At 33.4% G+C, this 19615-nt stretch overlaps 1 protein-coding gene across 1 annotated transcript; it reads left to right on the top strand.

Annotated features, from left to right (window-relative positions):
• Positions 1–3643: 3643 nt before the first annotated feature.
• On the top strand, positions 3644–18806 carry LOC127842994 (homeobox protein ceh-12-like). Its single transcript, XM_052372817.1, has 3 exons — positions 3644–4319; positions 7969–8132; positions 18323–18806. Exons 1-3 carry the CDS (start codon positions 3914–3916, stop codon positions 18473–18475), a joined length of 723 nt encoding a protein of 240 aa, XP_052228777.1. The 5' UTR covers positions 3644–3913; the 3' UTR covers positions 18476–18806.
• Positions 18807–19615: the final 809 nt, after the last annotated feature.

Genomic DNA, 19615 nt, shown 5'->3' on the forward strand with positions numbered 1-19615 from the left:
TGCAATAGTATAATGGTGTTTCCGTTTGTTCCGTTCCTTATTGTCATTACAGCCTGCACATGGATAGGCTTCAAATACGTACAGCAAAAGGAATCTTAAAAGACTACTGCATCTATTAACTTGATAACAATACTCTAAGCTTCCATATCAGGACACCATAACTCATTCAATTAAGTATAAAACACGAAGGTATTCAATCCATGCACTTAATAAACAAAAACCACACAGCATCAACAGAGGGAAATGAGGCTCAATGAATGAACTTTCCCACGTGGCACAGAGTTATCGCTCCAGGTCTTTATACACTAAGGTAAGGGTATTCATGGAAGCTTTAAAGCTTATTGTCGCGTGGATATGGCTACATTATTTTATTTCTCGTAATTCTCACAAAATAGGTATTGGCCTAAATATTGTCAAGTTAAATATTCCGACCAATATCTAATAAGATTGAGCGCAATAAGTAGTCTATGGAATGGTAGCAAGCAACACGTCGATGACATTACGGGTGATCTCATATGTATCCTGGTAACCTAGTGTTAGACACCACTTAACACAGATTCAAACCTCTCCTTAACCCAGATTCAAACCTCTCCTTAACCCAGATTTAAACCTCTCCTTAACCCAGATTCAAACCTCTCCTTAACCCAGATTCAAACCTCTCCTTTATATGGACAGGATGACCATTCTGACCAAAGTTTCATGCAGATTGAGTTTTAAAGCGGCTATTTCTGTGTCCAATAGTTTTGTATGATCACATGTGGTTGTTGCTCTTTCAACTCTAGTCGATATGTCAAGCTTTAATTCAAGAAAATCACGAAAAAAAATCAATTTTCATTTATGTTTCAAGTATGTACTTTATGCCTTTTGATGAGTTTAACCTTAATAAGCAATATAACAGGTATTTAACTGTCGCAGCGAGGGTTCACTTTGTTTCATACAGTTTATAATAGGCGATATTGGCTTAATCCATTTATGCCTAGCGTCTAGATAAAAGGCCTTGGTAAACAGCGTAGACCCAGATGAGACGCGCATGATGCGGCGTCTCATCAGGGTCTGCGCTGTTTACTTAAATGACTTTCTATAAGAAATATTCTAAATATAGAAATAAATATACGAGACATCCCTAATTCTGGAAATAAACTGAGCCAATTTAGAAGGATGGGTGAGTCCACTAGGCATAAATGGGTTAAGTTAAACGACTCCTCGTCGTATTTGGTTTACTGAGACTTTTGCCGACTTTAGAAGATCTAATCGCTCTAAACTGATTTACAATCCATGTTGAGACCACCCGTACGTAAAATCTTATAGATCAATTTGTAAACGTTCAACGCCTTTTCAGTGACATAGCATTATTGCTTTTGCTAATTAGTCCTTAATGAGGTATTTAGACAATAGTGTATCGGGCGGTTTTAACAAAACATTGTAAAGAACTTGACAGGGCGGTAATATCATCTACGACATCATAACCGATGGATTTACATTGCACACCATTAAGTCATTAATTAAATCATAATTCGCATAACCTATCAAGATAGAATATCTTTAGTAAACATTTTACATGTCAGGGTTATCCATTATGCAACGTCCTCTTTAAATTAAAAGGTTAATGTTTGCTTTAATTAGATTGCTAATGAGATGTAATTCTCGACATATACATTTCACTAACAACTATAGTTATTAATCGCCTTTTAAACACAATACAAACATGTTTTACTGTATCAACCACTAACCCATACCCAAGATGTTGAGATTGCATGTACGTTTGAAATAAATTAAGAAACTGATGGGCAGTCAATTACATGATTATAGTAACACCTTTCATGTAAATTTAAATACGAGTTTTGTACTACGTTTAATGCTTTTGAATACACTTTGGAATAAACAAAAATGATTTACAGCATGAATGTAAATATATACACATACATTTTAAAAAGGGGTTAAAATAGCATTTTAATATTGAAATCGCTTTAGCTGCGATTGCATACCGAGGTATTGTATGATTAGAAACGATGTTCTAATTCCATAAACTAGCTTGGATTCATATCATTTGTTGTTTGTATTTGGTACGTGCTTTGTGATGTTGTTTTTTGCATCATATCATATTTTGTAATTAAAGGACATTTAGCTCATACGTAGAATTACTTCTTCTTCTCGCTAATACTAATACAGTATATGTACATTGGAAGTGAGATTGATATAGATCCAGATTTTGGATACGCACAAACCCTGTTTTGTTTTATGGTTTTGCGGTGTACACAACTTGGTACGATACGAATAAGTCTGGATTAAATAAATGAATCAAATCCATGTCATCGTCAAAACAAGCATCATAATACTTATCTTAAGCATTGACCAACTAATAGCAACAACGACACGGAACGAACCCGTCACTTGCTGTAAGCTGGTTACCTCAGCAAATTCAACCGGGACAACACGTTTAACCTTTTCACTTCCCATTTGAATTTTCTCATTAAATCACATTCTTTCAAACAAAGGGTAATTATTGTCTAATGATTTCAGTTTCTCCCACTTATATCGGATTATTGAATCAAATACTTCATCAACATACCATTGCCGAGCCTTTAAACCAAATGTCTTGCCCTGGCGAACAAAGACGATGCTATCTGTCCGACCTTTCATGAGATTGAAACAGTCTAAGGTCTATGATATCGTTGTGAATAACTAGAAACGCCTTGCTGAGCGAGATTTTCTTTCCTGATCCGTGGTATTGTGCATACTTACGCAGTTACTCTAACCGTGCACCTGTTGAAACATTAAACTATTAAATTTCTCATTTTTTATATTGATAAGACCAACTGTAATCACTTCCCGCTAACTGAAGAAAGCAAAATGTAACACGGGACGCAGCCTTCCTACATGTCATTTTATACCAGAATAAGTAAAATAATACGAGAAGTGAATTTAGTGTTTGTTACATGGTAAATATGTAGATTATTGTATAACAGAATGTTCCGAAATACTTTCAATTTTATATGCTTCCGATTGTATCCCAAGCTATCAAAATGGACATTCGCCAGATCTGTTTTCACATCTACTGAAATTAAGACAAATGCAATTGTCATAATGGGAAACAAAATGGGAATGAAAACAGATGAATGGTCTTTGGTTCCGATGATCTGAAACTATCGTGTTCAGGGCAGATTAAGTGAAGTTTTTGGTATGTAACAATAGTTGTTTTGATCGGTAGCTACCCGGCCGGAATGCGACTGACACAGAATACCCACATGCGTCAAACATGGCAGCAAATAACATGAATGGAGTATTCTCTTGTTTTTGTCCCCGAGAGCCAATCAAAACCATTCAACGTTCATTCATTGTGAGGTTTTAAATTAGCGACTTTGATTGACATAAACGTCGTTATTTCAAATGCTGAAATCTGTTATATTACGTAATGTACCTGCACAGTACATATTGACATTCGATGGCTAATAGTTAAACAAGTACTTGAATGGATAAAGTTATATATCAGTGTGACTAAAATCAAGGAATATATTTAACTCTTTGTTTATTTGCTTAATCGTACTATTCGGTTATGCTTCAAAAGCATGGACTCCAAAACGGATTTAATATTGATGCCATTTTGAAGGAGTCAACCTACGATATGACAACAAATGTAAGCAGCGACTTTCTCCACAATACGGACTCGGCTTTCAAGACGCTGCGGGCACCCTCCAAAGAAATTCAGGGGCATCAAGCCGGGTCTACAGCTCCTTTGCACGCGACTGTGAGCCCTTTCTCGGTAAATGGTGCTCAAGCCTCCAGTAATTCTAACATCTCTCATCAGCAGGGACACAGTCATCATGCACTTCATAGAGATTGCGGTAACAGCGACTTTTGCAGCCAATGTTTTGACTCATCCGCGTCTCAAATTCAGGACAATTTATTAAACAGCATGCGGTCTTATGAGATGTCAACACAGTGTATTTCGAACATCAATTATCCGCACTCAGGTAATATTATGCGACCAGCGGGACCCCCGAATCCCTCGCACAGGACTTGGTCGCTCCTTGACACCGCCACGCATGCGTCCAACGGCCAACAACACGACCTACGGTCACATCAAAATATTGGGAATTTCGGTTTAAAATTTCACAACAGTTTAATGCAACTTGATAACATATCAAACATCTCGAACTTAGCGAATAATTACTCATCGCTTACCGGTTTGTACTCACCGATGTCGCAAACGCAATTAGGCAGTCCGCTTCTGTCATCGCGGTTCAACCACGATGTCTCGGCCCACTCGTTTCCGTGGCATTCTTCCCGTGGGGCCGGTTTCCTGACCTCAAGGTGCTCAGGTAAGTGACCACGAATCAGTGTTGTTTGATTCACTTTGTTTTTTTCATCATCTTCCAATGAAATATGGGCAGTAATCAAATCATAGGACTGTTTCGCATTGCACACGCTTTTTTTTAAGGAAATAATGTGTACAAATATGTTTGGGCTAATAAACCTAAAAATAATTAATCATATTTATTTTATTTTATTCATGACTTACTAACGGCATCTGATATATTTACAAACTATTCCAGTGTTATTAGTAAAACTAAAAAAACTGAAAGTAATATTTTCAGACACAATACAATAACGATAAGGTAACCCTTGTTTTAATCATTTTTGTCATTGTAAATTAAGTGTTGTGTTTTATGTATTATCCTTTAGGGTGTACTGGTCACTTGCCTAAAATCATAGACTAGCTGATAGTAACAACCGTATATATTTGGAAGATTATCCAAAAGTATAATACTTCACCCTCTCTTAAATTATAATTAACATAATTCATATCACCTGTTATGACAAGAAACAATTACATCTTTCTACACGAGCTCGCAATATGAATATACAAAATACAATTTAGTTTATACACTTTCATCAATAGGTAAACAAGAAAAACCATTATAACTAAAAACTTTTTATTAATAGACATTCACAATTCTTTGTTATTTTATGCTTTTGTGTAAACGTAATGTATAATTGATTGAAAAAGCCTGTGTCAAAATAATAATTATAACATTAGATATATTTCATATAAATTGTTGTTTCCATTTTCCATTATGCTAACTTTTGGTAATTAACGTTTTTCAAATATAGCCAAATGAGCACATCGACAATATATACAATATATATATGTATATTATTCTTTTGTGTCTAAAATTGATAATTATACTTTAATGTGTAGAAATTTTTGTTGAAATGTCAATGTTTTTATTTGTATAATAAAGTGAATTAACTATTCAATCAATAAGTTTGCATTATTTCCCTTTTTTATTCGTTTTTTTCTGTTCTATACTCAGATATTATACATATTTTATTTTATTTCCATATTTACTATTTTTCTTAAAGTTGTTAATACCTCTTTTTTAGTAAAATTTATAATTAATTTTCCAATATAATACCATTGTGTACATTGTGTAGATAATAAATGAAATTTAATATCATATTAAACATATTACTATATTTGAAAAAAAATCAATTATCTGTTATTTCTTGTCATATAGTTTCGCCTTTGGACACCATATCTATGTAGATTATAATATATAATAAATGAAAAAATATATAATATGGACACCATATTTATGTACATTATAATATATGATAAATGGAAGAAAATATGTTATTATACCCATTTCAAAATTTGAATAAAAATCAAACAGAGTGTCGTCTTTAATCACCATATTTATGTCGCCAAAATAATGCATGTTTATCTATTTCACCTGATAACTTAATCAAAATTGTATCTGCTTATTTTTATTAAATTGCTAAATGAAATGCTTTTTGTTATACTTTTATTTTATAACCTAACGACATTCCAATTTATCCAAACGAAAAAATATTCAATATATTTTACATCTTTTTTTAAATGTAATTCTAACAAGAAATAACTCATTGAAAATTTAATCTTGTCGTTTTTTTAATGTTTGGGTATGGAAGTGTTATTAAAATAAGTTTAAAATATGTTGTCGCAATATTTTATTTTAGATTCTATTGTTGCTCTTTTGCTTACATATATTTAAAGGAAATTATAATTTACATAACATATCAAAAATAACAAAATATTCATTAAATCAAAATGTGTTTTGCAATTCCAAGTGTTACGAAGCATCATAATACCCGAATAACAAACGAAACTATGCACATTACTTGAGCCAGTAAAGGTAAACCGCTGCACATGGTATCAAGTTGCATGAAGGCATATCCATCTAAGGGTGTGTCCTAGCTCACGTACTTGAGAGGTATGGTATGGGAAATCTCTCAAAAACTAAATACACACCTAAATGGTGAAGACATGAGTAATTAATGTCTCATTAGGTCCAGTATTAAGAAAAGAAGCCTTCACAAATGCGGCAATAAATCACGCACAATCAGTCGGAATAGTGCGTGTCACTCACTGCTTGTGGGATTTAGTTACCGTTCTATGTATTGAGTTCTTACACAGGTCAGTAAGGCATGGACAAAAATAAATTTACTGTTCACAATTACCCTTATGAAATTACAAATATGAATGTTGATATCCACATCATGAACGGGATTCAAACCACCGTTATCGCTTTAAAAACAATCCTACCTAATGTTTTTGAAATTGGTTCTTCCCTTATATATACATGTAACAGATTATTGCACTAAAACTGTCCATCTTAAATATTTAGCGATTCCAATAAAATATATTTCAACTATTATGTTAGTATATTTAATTTAAAAAAATCAAGTGTTAAACATTGTGTAGATAGAAATGAGTAACTTTGTAGTTCGTAATCAATCGAAAGCAAAACTTTTGGGCATCCACATTTATGGACACACCTGTTAGTTTTATTCCATTCCTACAAAATGTGTTCAAACTTTCATCAAGGGTCAAATTGAGCACACATGTGGGATGGGGCAAAGAGTTTCATTAAGACGTACATACCGACTTATGTTCAACTTTTGCCCTTGTCGTCAACATTTTCCCCAAACAAGGAGTATCGCATACTGTACGACTTTGCTACAATTCTTGCAGTACGCGTTCAAGTATACTTATTGTCCTCTTGTTGGATGTGATCTAACGCACTTAAGATTCAAAATTATACTTCATAATTTAATTTTACATTTTTTTTAATTGCACTTTGCAGATATATACACTTCATACAATGTTCTGTCTTGAATATGCATCATATTGTAACAACATAAGACTACCTTTAAATGATTTTAAATAGAGGCACGTTAGTGCTTAACGACATTTTCAAGTGCTAAACAAAGTTATTTTGCCTGAAAAAAAATATTTGCAATATTTATACTCGTCCAGAAACTATGCAATCCACCTCACCTTAAATGTGAACATATATGTGTTTATTACTACTTGTATAAGACAGGTAAATAATTCCTCAATCAAACAGCTTCATAAGTTATTTTCAATCAAACAGCTGGATAGGTTATTTCGGGCATGTTCATAGTCCCCAAAACGTAAGCGCAAGATTGCTGCTGCTGTGACAGAAACAAGCCTTTGAAAAAACATAACTTCTATTTGACTCACTATCCAAACAAATATCCTGCAATAATTCAGGACTCTGGTTCGTTCGTTTCCGCATACCGGAAGCCGAAGCTTATCGCCTTCTAACCCTAACAGCTACTTAAGCTGCAATAGCTTAGCAAACAAATATCGTCTGTCCATTAAGCAAACGGGTTGGTACACGTGTTTCTCACCTAGGCGATTCCCGTTCCCGTTTGGTTGATTTTTACCACTCAGGACATGTTGAGTTTTCTCCGGGTAATCTGGCGTCCCCTCACAACATACGACAACACCAAATTTAAAATCTTTTAGTAACATCTAGAAAAAAGCTGACGATTGCAGCTTTAATTTAAAATGTTGATGAGGTAGGGATGCTGGTCCTCAAATTGTGTAGCCTAAGACAATGACGGATGTTATAAACTTCAAAATACACACATACAACAAATATCGTATTTTCATTGCAGACTCGAGTCTGTTCATGTCGCCTTACCGGAAGCCCAAGCGTGTTCGTACAGCGTTTTCACCCACGCAGCTACTGCGACTTGAGCATGCCTTCGAGAAGAACCACTACGTGGTGGGGCAGGAGCGCAAGGAGCTGTCGTCGTCCTTGAACCTGTCGGAGACCCAGGTAACGATGGGCAAAGCGAAAGGGTGTGAAAGACAGAGTTTATGTAAGGGTCCTCTCAGCGTCTTCGCGACAGTCCTGTGTGCGGACCGCGACAAAGCCACAGATGGGTAGAGTGTGGCTATGGTTTTAATTAGTAAAAACATCATTTTGAATGAAAAATAATCGAATTATGACCAAAGAGAAGTTGAGTTTTCGTTATATTTTTTTTTAAACAAAATGATGGTTTTATTTATTAATGCCATAGCCACATGCTAACCACCTGTGGACAAAGCGAAACTGCACGATGTTTTATTTATAGACAGTTGCAAATTGTCAACATTAACAAATCATTTAAACCTATATCAGTTTTATAGAGAATGGAAGCGTAACATTCCGTTCTTTAAATTACGATAAATACATTTTGTGATGAAAATGGACCATATTTCGATGGCAATATCGCTTGTCAAGCAGAACTATTGGGATTGTACCATGTAATCAACGTGATTATATTATAAATGACGTACTATGAATGACATCTAGTGTGCATATACCGTTTTTTATTCTGTTTTTAGTATAACTACTAATTTTCAATAACTAATTTGGCTGGAATAGTTGTGTTCGTTGAAACAAAAATTTCGTTCCTGTTATTTTATATAGTTGAACATGGGCATTCACTAGCAAACTATAGACGTTTGCCTTTTACAACCATTATTGCGGCTGCTTCCTGAAAATGATAACTATATAATGTTATGTCTATTACGTTTTAAATAAAAACGTATTTGATACGTATTTTAGCTTCATTTCATAGTGGCTTCGAAAATTGAATACCTCTTGGCGAAGTGTGAAGATTGCAGTTGTTTAATAATACTTGTTTAATCCTGGATGCTTTGCATTCACCGTTTTAATGCGGTGATCCCATTTGTATTACCTTGCGTGTGTTTGTTGTGTGTGTGTGTTTGTGTGTTTTGTCAAACTTTTTTACCATTGGTTCCTTGTCTTGTAAATAAAAAAGACCTTGAGTCAAATATGGGCTTGGCCTGGTCGTACAGTTGTTTCACTTTGTTAACATGCATTTAGATATGTTTATTCAATTCCATTATTTATTGAACATAAAAACTTAAATAGCTTTGATATTGTAACACATATTTCGGGAGATATAAATAGAATACTAAACAAAAACTTGACAATTTAAGGCTAATGTAAAATTTTGGTTCAAAACTTTGACTTTTAAGGTTTATTGGTAAATATTGGGATTGTTAGACGCTGACATGTTTTGCTTTTATGGTTTTGCCAAAAGTTATATTCAGTTTTAAAAAAAAATGCGCCTTTCGTGTGTCAGGAATTGAGTTGTGTACTAATGGAAGCCGTTGAATTGATAATACTTTTTTCATCTTCGATGGCATAGATCGGTAATGAGTGTTTGCTTACTGAACTAAATTGCTAATAATGTATTTGCGTTGGCCTTGCTCTCCTTCTAGCGCCAATCGGGGCTCTTCCTCATTATTCATGATCCTTTCAGATAAAATCAAAAAGCAAATACCTTTTACGGAAACGTTTTGAAATTGTATTTGAAATACATTGACAATACGCAAATGAGGTCACACAATTATCAAATAAATTGGAATCTTGTCTTTAGATGTCGAGGAAAGGGGCGTTTTCGATGTTAATATAATAGAAAGGTCTGCTTATCATGTTTTATATATTAGTTAATGCGTGTACAATTAAAGAAATGAAACCGCACAAGTGGTTCCAGCCAAGGCTCTATTGAGAGGTGTAGATTGAATAAGAATATGGAAAATAATAATGGCATATATGTTTATTGAAATCAAATTTGACATTTACGTTCTGCATAATTGGATTAAACCTTCTGAAATATAAGTTGGGACTAAACGCCCCGACGCTGAGTTGATATCGTACGTGTTGAAACAAGTAAAAGGAACACTGCAGGCACAACATACCATCCATCCCAATCAATCAAGTTCACTAAGGCATAAGATGAAATATGTCAGATAAATATTAGTGATTGAAAATAAAAACTTGTCAATATTCTGGATATTCTTGGTCAATTGTCAAACTAAACTTACGTGGTTCAAGTATTAATAAGTTTATTGCCGTGCTTGTTACAATATTTAAAAGGAATACTAGCACTATCAACTGCACAACATAAGTGATAATAGCATCGTGTATATACAAATTTTGAAAGGGACTTTTACTTAAACAAATATAAATGTTTGTTGTATTATGTATTTTCAAAATATTTTAGATAAGAGAAATAGGTAGTTTGGCAGACCATGTCAAAACAATTGTATTTTATGCCTTTTTCTTTCTTTTTGATTTGTGTTATGCATCGCAATGGAGAAAACACGTTTGAATAAACAAACCTCTTATCCCTTTTCTCCAAAACGCCTTTATAAAAATCAAAATGTCAACTTGACAGACATATTTAGGAGATATCGTGAAGCAAAGGCATTAAGAAAATACGTTTATAATGGGTGTAATTGACATGTATAACAACTGAAATGTTCCTAATGGGTCTCATTGAATGCCTAAATTGCGACATTAAGCTAATACGGAGCACAAGTCATCTGTTATACATCTTGTTAATACAAAACTAATGGCACTTTAGCATGCTGTAACAGATCACCTATTAACGGACAGAACCCGCACAACAAAATACTCTATTTTGTTTGCATGGCATGACAGTTTTGATCTAAAAAATTTAAATGTAGAACTGGGTGAAACAAAAATGAATTATATCTTCTTTGTTGTTTTTTTACTTTCTACCTTAAACGATGATCTGTACCATAAATACAAGCATGTCATAGAATACAAGTCAAGTTTAGGTGACATGTTGAATGTCTACAATTTATCTTATAATCTTTCGTGATTGATTAAGTGTATATACGGCATCTTTGACATTTGTTTAAAAAATAATTAAATTTTGTATATTACTTGTACTATTCGAGCGAACAAAAGACAGTATAGCACCTGTAGTATTTTCATAGTGTTTTGAGACTGTTACAACTATTTTTTAAACATTATTAATTGGTCTGATCAAATGTTGTGCGAAAACATATGAATTAAATTGACTACAGTTGTGTTTTACACATGTATGTGGCTAACCATTACTGACTTGCCAAGATTGGATTCGTAAGTGTTATAAAAAAGCATGTGCTGACCATTTGATGTCCAAACATTAAATTTTTGTTTAACCTGCGCGAAAGAAAACAATGAGAAAGTTTGTCGACATCTAAATCATAACAAACTTATTCAATTGCATACGCCTTCATTTCTTATATATTATCTATCAAAGTTGCTTCGGTATGAGTGTTTCTTTTCTTGATAAAAAAAAACTAAACGATATATCTATCAATTGATAAATGTGTTCAAAATTATTTCCACATCACAATATATATGTCGATTTCAAAGCACACGGTGATATTTATTTTAAACTATTTTGACAGAAAAGCATTTCAGACTTTTCGTATGTACAGAATGTCTTTTAAGTAAAATAACATTTCATTCAAATTATAACAGCATTATCCGTATTTGAATATTTATTGTGGACCGATAACAAAGCTATGCATACACAATTGAAATTGCACAGGAGTGTTGTTTTTGTGTGTGAAAGAAATCAAAATTTATTGGCGTTTTTCAAATGTGCAAAGCTGTAAAAATGACAGATCGCTTAACAAATACGTAACGGAGAATATGTCACTTACTAATGACCTAACTCGAAGCAATTATCTAGCTTTGCTGAAACATGACTATTTCTTTGAGAGTTCTAGTTTATCTCCTTTTGTGACGTCGCTTTTCTTTAAAAAACATTCACGCCCTCCAGCGATAATTAGAAAATCTTTTGATCTAATTTTTAAGTGTTTATCCCCAATTTACATGCCAAAAACCTCTCTGTTAAGCCCATAATTGCTTAGGAACTTATTCATATGTCAAAGTGGTTGGTACCACTTGAACCGAGAAATATTTAAGGCTTTTAAGACATCTGATTTCTTGCCTTATTTAAATATAATTTGAAGAATTAAATGTGATATTTTTAATCTATTTAAAAAGGGTTCCAAGCGCCTTCGTCGCTCATTGTCAATAGACAACGAAGTCCAAAGACCACGTTTAACACACACATGGGCGGTACGATACGCGTCTAAGGTTTTCAGCCCCTGGCAAATATTATCTTCAATTACGACTAATTGGAACGAATCTTCGAAAACTATGGCTTAATCACCCTTCCATGTTTTAACAAACGACACGCGGTAGGCCTCTACACATTGCCATTTAGGAATATTGCATATCCTTGTTTTGCTGATAGGGTTATTCATTATCTGCTAATTCGTTGAAAAATATTGGTCAGTGCAAATATTTTAGTGCTTACATTTAAGATTACCGTTAACAATATTATCATTGATATAGTATTTGTTGAGAAACCTGTGTGATCTATACAAATTTATATGCTTCTATTTTTATAAAGGATTAGAATCTATCGGGGTCTATCGAACCATAACCGTCGTAGTAATAAATCGGCTGATGTCCTCAAACATTAAATAAATAATGATCCTACAGTTTCATTATCTGGAGAAAAATTCTCACTATCATACACCAGTCTTGTATTAGAGCCAAGTGACGCTTTTCTTGTGCAATTTAAATGTAAAAAAAGAAACATCAGCTGCATCAGCTAGAGAGTATATACAATATGAGAAATAAATATGATGAAAGTTGGGGCCATCGCCTATATAATATTAGACATAAACATGATGAAAGCTGGGGCCATCGCCAGTACAATATTAGACATAAACATGATGAAAGCTGGGGCCATCGCCTATACAATATAAGACATAAACATGATGAAAGTTGGGGTTATCGTCTATATAATATTAGACATAAACATAATAAAAGCTGGGGTCATCGCCTATAACATATAAGACATACACACAATGAAAGCTGGGGTCATCGCATACATAATATTAGATCTAAACATGATGAAAGCTGGGGTCATCGCCTATACAATATTAGACATAAACATGATGAAAGTTGAGGTCATCGCCTATATAACATTAGACATAAACATGATGTAAGCTGGGGTCATCGCATATATAATATTAGACCTAAACATGATGAAAGCTTGGGTCATCGGCTATACAATATTAGACATAAACATGATGAAAGCTTGTGTCATCGCCTATATAATATTAGACATAAACATAATAAAAGCTGAGGTGATCGCCTATATACTATTAAACCTAAACATGATGAAAGCTGGGGTCATCAACTTAACAATATAAGACATAAACATGATGAAAGCTGGGGTCATCGCATTGGAACAGTCATTCAAAAAATTATTTCGTACACCTGTCCGCATTTAGACTGTCAATACAGTGCGGATCCCTCGAACACAGTTTTCGCATTTACACACGTTCATATCTCATTTCCGAGTTTAATTCGTATCATTTCTATAATTAAATAAAATGACGTGTTCTTACTTATTCTTAAATATAAAAAAATATTTTCATAAACTAAACGTATTATAGTTTATAAGTTTTCTTCATAAGATGGCAACCAAAATATGAGAACACCCAGGTGTTAAAGTGACGTTCACATCCTAATTGTATTCATACTTGTTTTGTGTAGCATGTGCTTTTATGGCCATTGATAATTTGCCTTAACCTATTGTCTTAATATACCTTGCTTTATGGATACCGATGATTCCCTGCTGATGCAACTGAGTTTCAATTTGATAATAGTTAATTCATATGATAACTGTGTAGTCCTTATTAACAGTTACACATTAAACATGAACATAATTTATTTTCCAACAAAATGCCTACTCTTTTATCGCCAACCAGCAACATTGACCATTTGTTACACATTTATGTATTCACATCATTTTCAGATTGTGTCCCATTACACAGAACTGAACTTGCCTGTCAAGCATAAACATAAATCCAAAGCTATACCATAGCTATATGATATACACGATGATTTATTACTCTTACAGATATTTAAGATTGTTTTGTCAAAAACAAAATTATATTTTTCAAACAAATACGTTTTCCAGGGAAACTCGGTTTCCTTATTATTACCACACAAATATGGATTGTATGTTTCCAGTTTCATGTATTTGGTCAAGGGTCTTAATTTGAAAATAGAAAGCACGAAAATATATACTGAAATGATAAAGAGATATAGTATTGACTAATAATACGACCTGAATAATTTACGAATAACAAGTAATATACCTTTATATCAATCATTTAATGGGGACTATTACCAAATTGTCTTGACATTGTTTTTCAAATTGCGAAATTGTTTTTCTGGTTTAGATATTAGTTATTTATTAATGTTAATTGAGAAATGGGCTACAAAACTGCTTGATGTACAAAATTGGCACTTCTAATTTATGTACTAATATGGTTATTAGTCCCCTACCGGTTTCACCGGAAGGGACTTATGGTTTGCGCTCTGTGTGTCCGTCAGTCCGTCCGTTCGTCAGTCTGTGAGTCTGTCACACTTTTATGGATCCTGCGATAACTTTTAAAGTTCTTAATATTTTTTCATGAAACTTGAAACATGGATAGATGGCAATATGGACATTATGCACGTCATTTCATTTTGTTCTTACGTCAAACATTCTGGTTGCTGTGGCAACAAATAGACTAGAAATACTGCTAGAAATGGTGGTTTTCTGGATCCTGCGATAACTTTAAAAGTTCTTCATATTTTTTAATGAAACTTCCAACATGGATAGATGACAATATGGACATTATGCACGTCATTTCATTTTGTTCCTACGTCAAAAATTCTGGTTGCTATGGCAACAAAAAATATTCTGACAAAGGTGGAATTTCTGACAATGGTGGAGCCGGTAGGGGACTTTTATTGCTTGGCAACAGTCTTGTTATTATTTATATTTAAAAAAGTACCCCTTCTCAATATCAAATTTAAATATAAGTGGATACTAATTTTCAAGAAGCATTCATGTGAAAACATTTCCGATAATCCTTTAAAAAAGGTTTTGTATTTTTTTTTTTCAGAATCAAAGTTTACAAATGTTTTAAAAAACAATTTAAAATACAGGTTTATCGAATTATAAATACAATGTTTCTGCCAATGAAATTGCAGCACAATTTATGTTATCAATATGATATAATGTTTTGTAGAAGAAACAAAACAAGTAAAAAGAGACTGGATTGTAAAAGTGTACTGACATTACACTGCTTAGGTCGCTGTGGAGAAGTGGATATGGTGACCGCCTAGCGATCGGGAAGTCACGGGTTCGATCCCCACTGTGGGAGCATTCTTTAGATCTCTCGATAGACACCGAGTAGTCGTTCTAGTCCCAGGACACGGTCTCGAGAGCATTTCAAATAAGTAGTAGTACTTTCAATGGAATCGAGCTAAAAAAATAGATTAAAACTAAGCTAAGAAATCGTCCGTATCCTGAAGGTGTTCTAAAAATAAGGTTTTGACATATGTTTCAAGGCAATTATTTTGATGGATTAAAACATATGAGATCATGTCTCCAAAGCTTTTTAATAAACAAACAATATGTGGGCAATACATTTTTAGTTTATCATCGTCATGCCTCTGTTGATTTGTTAATTTCTGTTTGCATCCAACCATTGAGTAATTTAGTTGAAGGTTTTTTTTTCATTGCTGTTTGATTTTAGTTGTGATGCTTGGTGGTACGTTTTATTTAATTTGGTGAACGACTCTGAGCCCGGTAAGTTGTTTGGTGCTTCTTAAAATTTGTTTAAACCCCAATAGATTTGCATAAACCGTTCTAAGGCGATGATTCAACTTTAATTCGTGTGTGTGTGTGTGTATATTTCGTACTTGTGACTTTTGTATAGCAATTATGTTCTGTGAGCAATATATTTCATGCCATAAATAAAGCACTTAACCAATTTTTGCCCAGGGTCTAGAAAAAAAGGCCTTGGCAAACAGCGTAGACCTAGATGAGACGCCGCATGATGCGGCGTCTCATCAGGGTCTGCGCTGTTTGCTTAAAGGAATTTCTGTAAGAAATATTCTAAATATACTCATAAATGTACTAGACATCCCTAATTTTGGACATAAATTGATCCAATTTAGAAGGATGGGAGAGTCCACTGGGCAAACATGGGTTAAATAAGGATGTTCTCGTGCTGCTGCATCTACAGTTTTGCATTGTCTATATATTTTCCTTCTTGGTAATATTGATGACGGTATTCCATATATGTGGCAAATGTATTCAATGTTATTTGAAATGTGTATTGTACTCTGGCAAAAATCTGTAGATAGTTCCTATTTGTCCTTTTGGACTTTTACATGTACATAAAAAAAAATTCAATACGATCATTGATGGGTTTTTTAAATAACTATCTGCATGTTCAAAAAACACTTCTAAATAAAAAAAAACAAGCATGCCCATTATTTACACTAATACATGTTTTTGCACGCGATGCGTTTTTTTCCACATGGTGATCAGATAAAGCAAGCTGTTTTTAAAAGTGCTTGAAATTTCAGTGCGGAAATCTGTATCATGCGCATGTTTGACCATTGATATACAATTGTTACACTGAACTAAGAACACGCATAGTAAGCACAACGAAACATTTCGGCATGTTTTTTCACAGAATGCCAGACAGTCAGTACAGTGTTTCGGGACGTACATGTGTGCATACGGACACGTGAAATGCTTATGGTCTCCCACTCCGAAAAATTCATTAATTCAAAGGGAAACACCTCACACAAATATTAGTCTTCTAAACAGCTTATTATAATATTGATGTCTTATTGTACTTCACATAATGTCGGTATGATGTCTCATTTCTGTTCCTTGAAATTTGACTGATTAATAAAACCTTTTTAATGAGCAATATTAAATTTGTCGTTAGTAAGCTGTACCTGTATCGTGTTAGCTTTATAAAACTCAAGCCCGGTGCATGCTCACATTTATGATTTTTTGTCAGCACACAGAAAATCTATCTTTGGCATGAAAGAGTTCAAAGGTGCCTTAATGTCAACTGCATGATATATCAAATAATCGTTAAACTAAAGATTTTAAAGATAATAACCTACGAAACAAAATATTTAAAACATGGACACTCCTGAAACCAAACGTGTCCAATCAACCCATTTATGCCTAGTGGACTCTCCCAACCTTCTAAATTGTATCAATTTATTTTTAAAATTAGGGATGTCAAGTATATTTATTTCTATATTGCGGCGTCTCATCTGGGTCTACGCTGTTTGCCATGACCTTTTTTTCTAGACGATAGTCATTAATGGAATAAGATTCAATATAGAACAACAGTAAATGGAAATTATGTTTCTAAATTGCGCTTGTTAATGTTTGCATGATGAGAAACTGTAGTAAAAACCCCTGTTACGTTTATTATTTTCTGTAATGTTCACTATGCAAACAATTTAATTAACAATTGCTTTTTGGATAAGAAACAGTATGGCTCTTATTTAACAACATTTTATTCATTCGTTTGAGAAAAAACAATGCTAGTTATTGATTTCAAACCGCCAATACTTAATCGGTTATTATTTCATTCAAATATAATCTACAATCAATTCGATTTTTTAATGAAACCAAAACCTCGTTCTAACTTCATTAACTATGAAACCTTACATTGTGAAGTACATACATTGTTGAATTATTGTTCCTTTCATGAAATCAAATTTAAATTATTTAATGACTTAAATAATGATGTCAGTTATATGAATTTCTAGTTCGGAAAACAGGGAAATAATTTACTTTATATCGTACACGATAAACGCAAGACACATTTTTCTTTTAAACGACACAAGGAATCGTCCTAAACCTCTTGGAATTCAGGTCATCATGGCCTATACATTTTGATGAAGCTTGCTATTTCGCAAAATTAAGAAAATGTTTTATGCAGCGAAAGATGGTACTGAGCCCAATTCAGTTTTTTTTATGTATTTCATAATTGAAAAAACACTTTTCTAAAAACTATAATGCAGGTTTAAAGAATTCCCATTCGGCCCCCCACAACACAACCTTGGGTCACACAAAATTGACACTATTATCATGACATACTGGCACTTTATTTCACATTGATCTAAACTTATGTTTTAGATGAACGCAAGCTTGAAAAAAGTCGGAAAACACAAGAATATTATATAATGGAACTACACATATATTATAATTAGAGAATTTAATGTAACAGGGTTGTTTCTCTTCTCTTCAGGTGAAGGTATGGTTCCAAAACAGGCGGACCAAACACAAGAGGATGCAATCCGAGGATGACATGACTTCCGGTCTATCACGTGGCATATACTCGCGGCAACACAGCACCGGAAGTACTACGCCAAGTCTTGATGACGTCATAATTGATTCGTGACCATTGTAGATCTTAAGATACAAATGTATAAACCAAACATAAACATAACAGTCATGTTATATATTTAGAGGCCATAGAAGCCATGTGTACAGTTGGGAATGGGACCGATTGCGTTTTGAATACAAAATCCATTCTGTGTGTAATGGTTCTTTACTTGAGTTAAAAGAAATGGCAAGTTATTAACTATTATAATTAGGGATAATACGGCATCGTGCCTTATGTTACGTTTTTTATTTATTGGTTATGTTTGTATGCACGTTAATAATTATGTTGTTTATATAATTCTTATAATCATAATATGTGATAATATGTATTCGTTTTCTTTTCTCATTCTTCTGCTATGTAACTTAATAAAGCTGCAAACAACCTTTTGTTTGATCACTTATTCCATAATATTAATGCAATATTAAATTAAAAAATGTTGCAAATGATATCACATACAAATATACACTCATGCCCATAGCGTTCATACACCCTATTAAATAGCGAGAATATTGCAACTTTGGGCAAAAACTTCAATACACATACAGCTATAATACTTGTTTTGTGTAAATTGAAGTTAACATTAAACAAAGTTAATTCACAACTTTTTCATTATCTTGGAATTGTCTTTGGTCACCTGCCATAAGAAACTGATATAGACGTGAACCCTCCAGATTAAGCCAATGCAGTTTCACGTTGTGCATTATTTTTTAGGGATCGTATCTCATTAGGGTATTTTTTTATAACATTTTATGTTGTATAGTGTCATTCGTAAGTAAGTGATTTTTATGCATGCGTTTTGTTTTATGTTTAGTATAAATTGTAATTCCAAAACACCATTCTACTAACAGATATCTTTTGACTCTATTCTGCTTAAAATATATTTTGATTAACTGGTCGCGTTTTCAAAATCAATGTCTTTGAGAATAATGTCATGTATGAAAATAAATGTATCACGAAAACTGGTAACCAATGGTCACATTTACTATGTGAAAAAAAATTGTGTGCTTTTTTTGTTTCTAAACTATTTTGACATAAAGCCGGGTTCAGCGCAACGACACACCAAAAACACTTACTGTATTTCTACGCATATTTCCTTGGACGTAAACGGCGCCCAACTCAGCAGGATAATTAATTATTAACCGTATTTTTGACATG

This window comes from Dreissena polymorpha, chromosome 8, assembly GCF_020536995.1.
Source record: "Dreissena polymorpha isolate Duluth1 chromosome 8, UMN_Dpol_1.0, whole genome shotgun sequence".
NCBI classification, from domain to species: domain Eukaryota; kingdom Metazoa; phylum Mollusca; class Bivalvia; order Myida; family Dreissenidae; genus Dreissena; species Dreissena polymorpha.

Coding starts and splice junctions, on each gene's coding strand:
- LOC127842994 (XM_052372817.1), top strand. CDS start 3,914: ATGCGGTCTTATGAGATGTCAACACAGTGTATTTCGAACATCAATTAT. Junction 4,320..7,968: donor CCTGACCTCAAGGTGCTCAG/GTAAGTGACCAC, acceptor TTTTCATTGCAG/ACTCGAGTCTGTTCATGTCG. Junction 8,133..18,322: donor TGAACCTGTCGGAGACCCAG/GTAACGATGGGC, acceptor TCTTCTCTTCAG/GTGAAGGTATGGTTCCAAAA.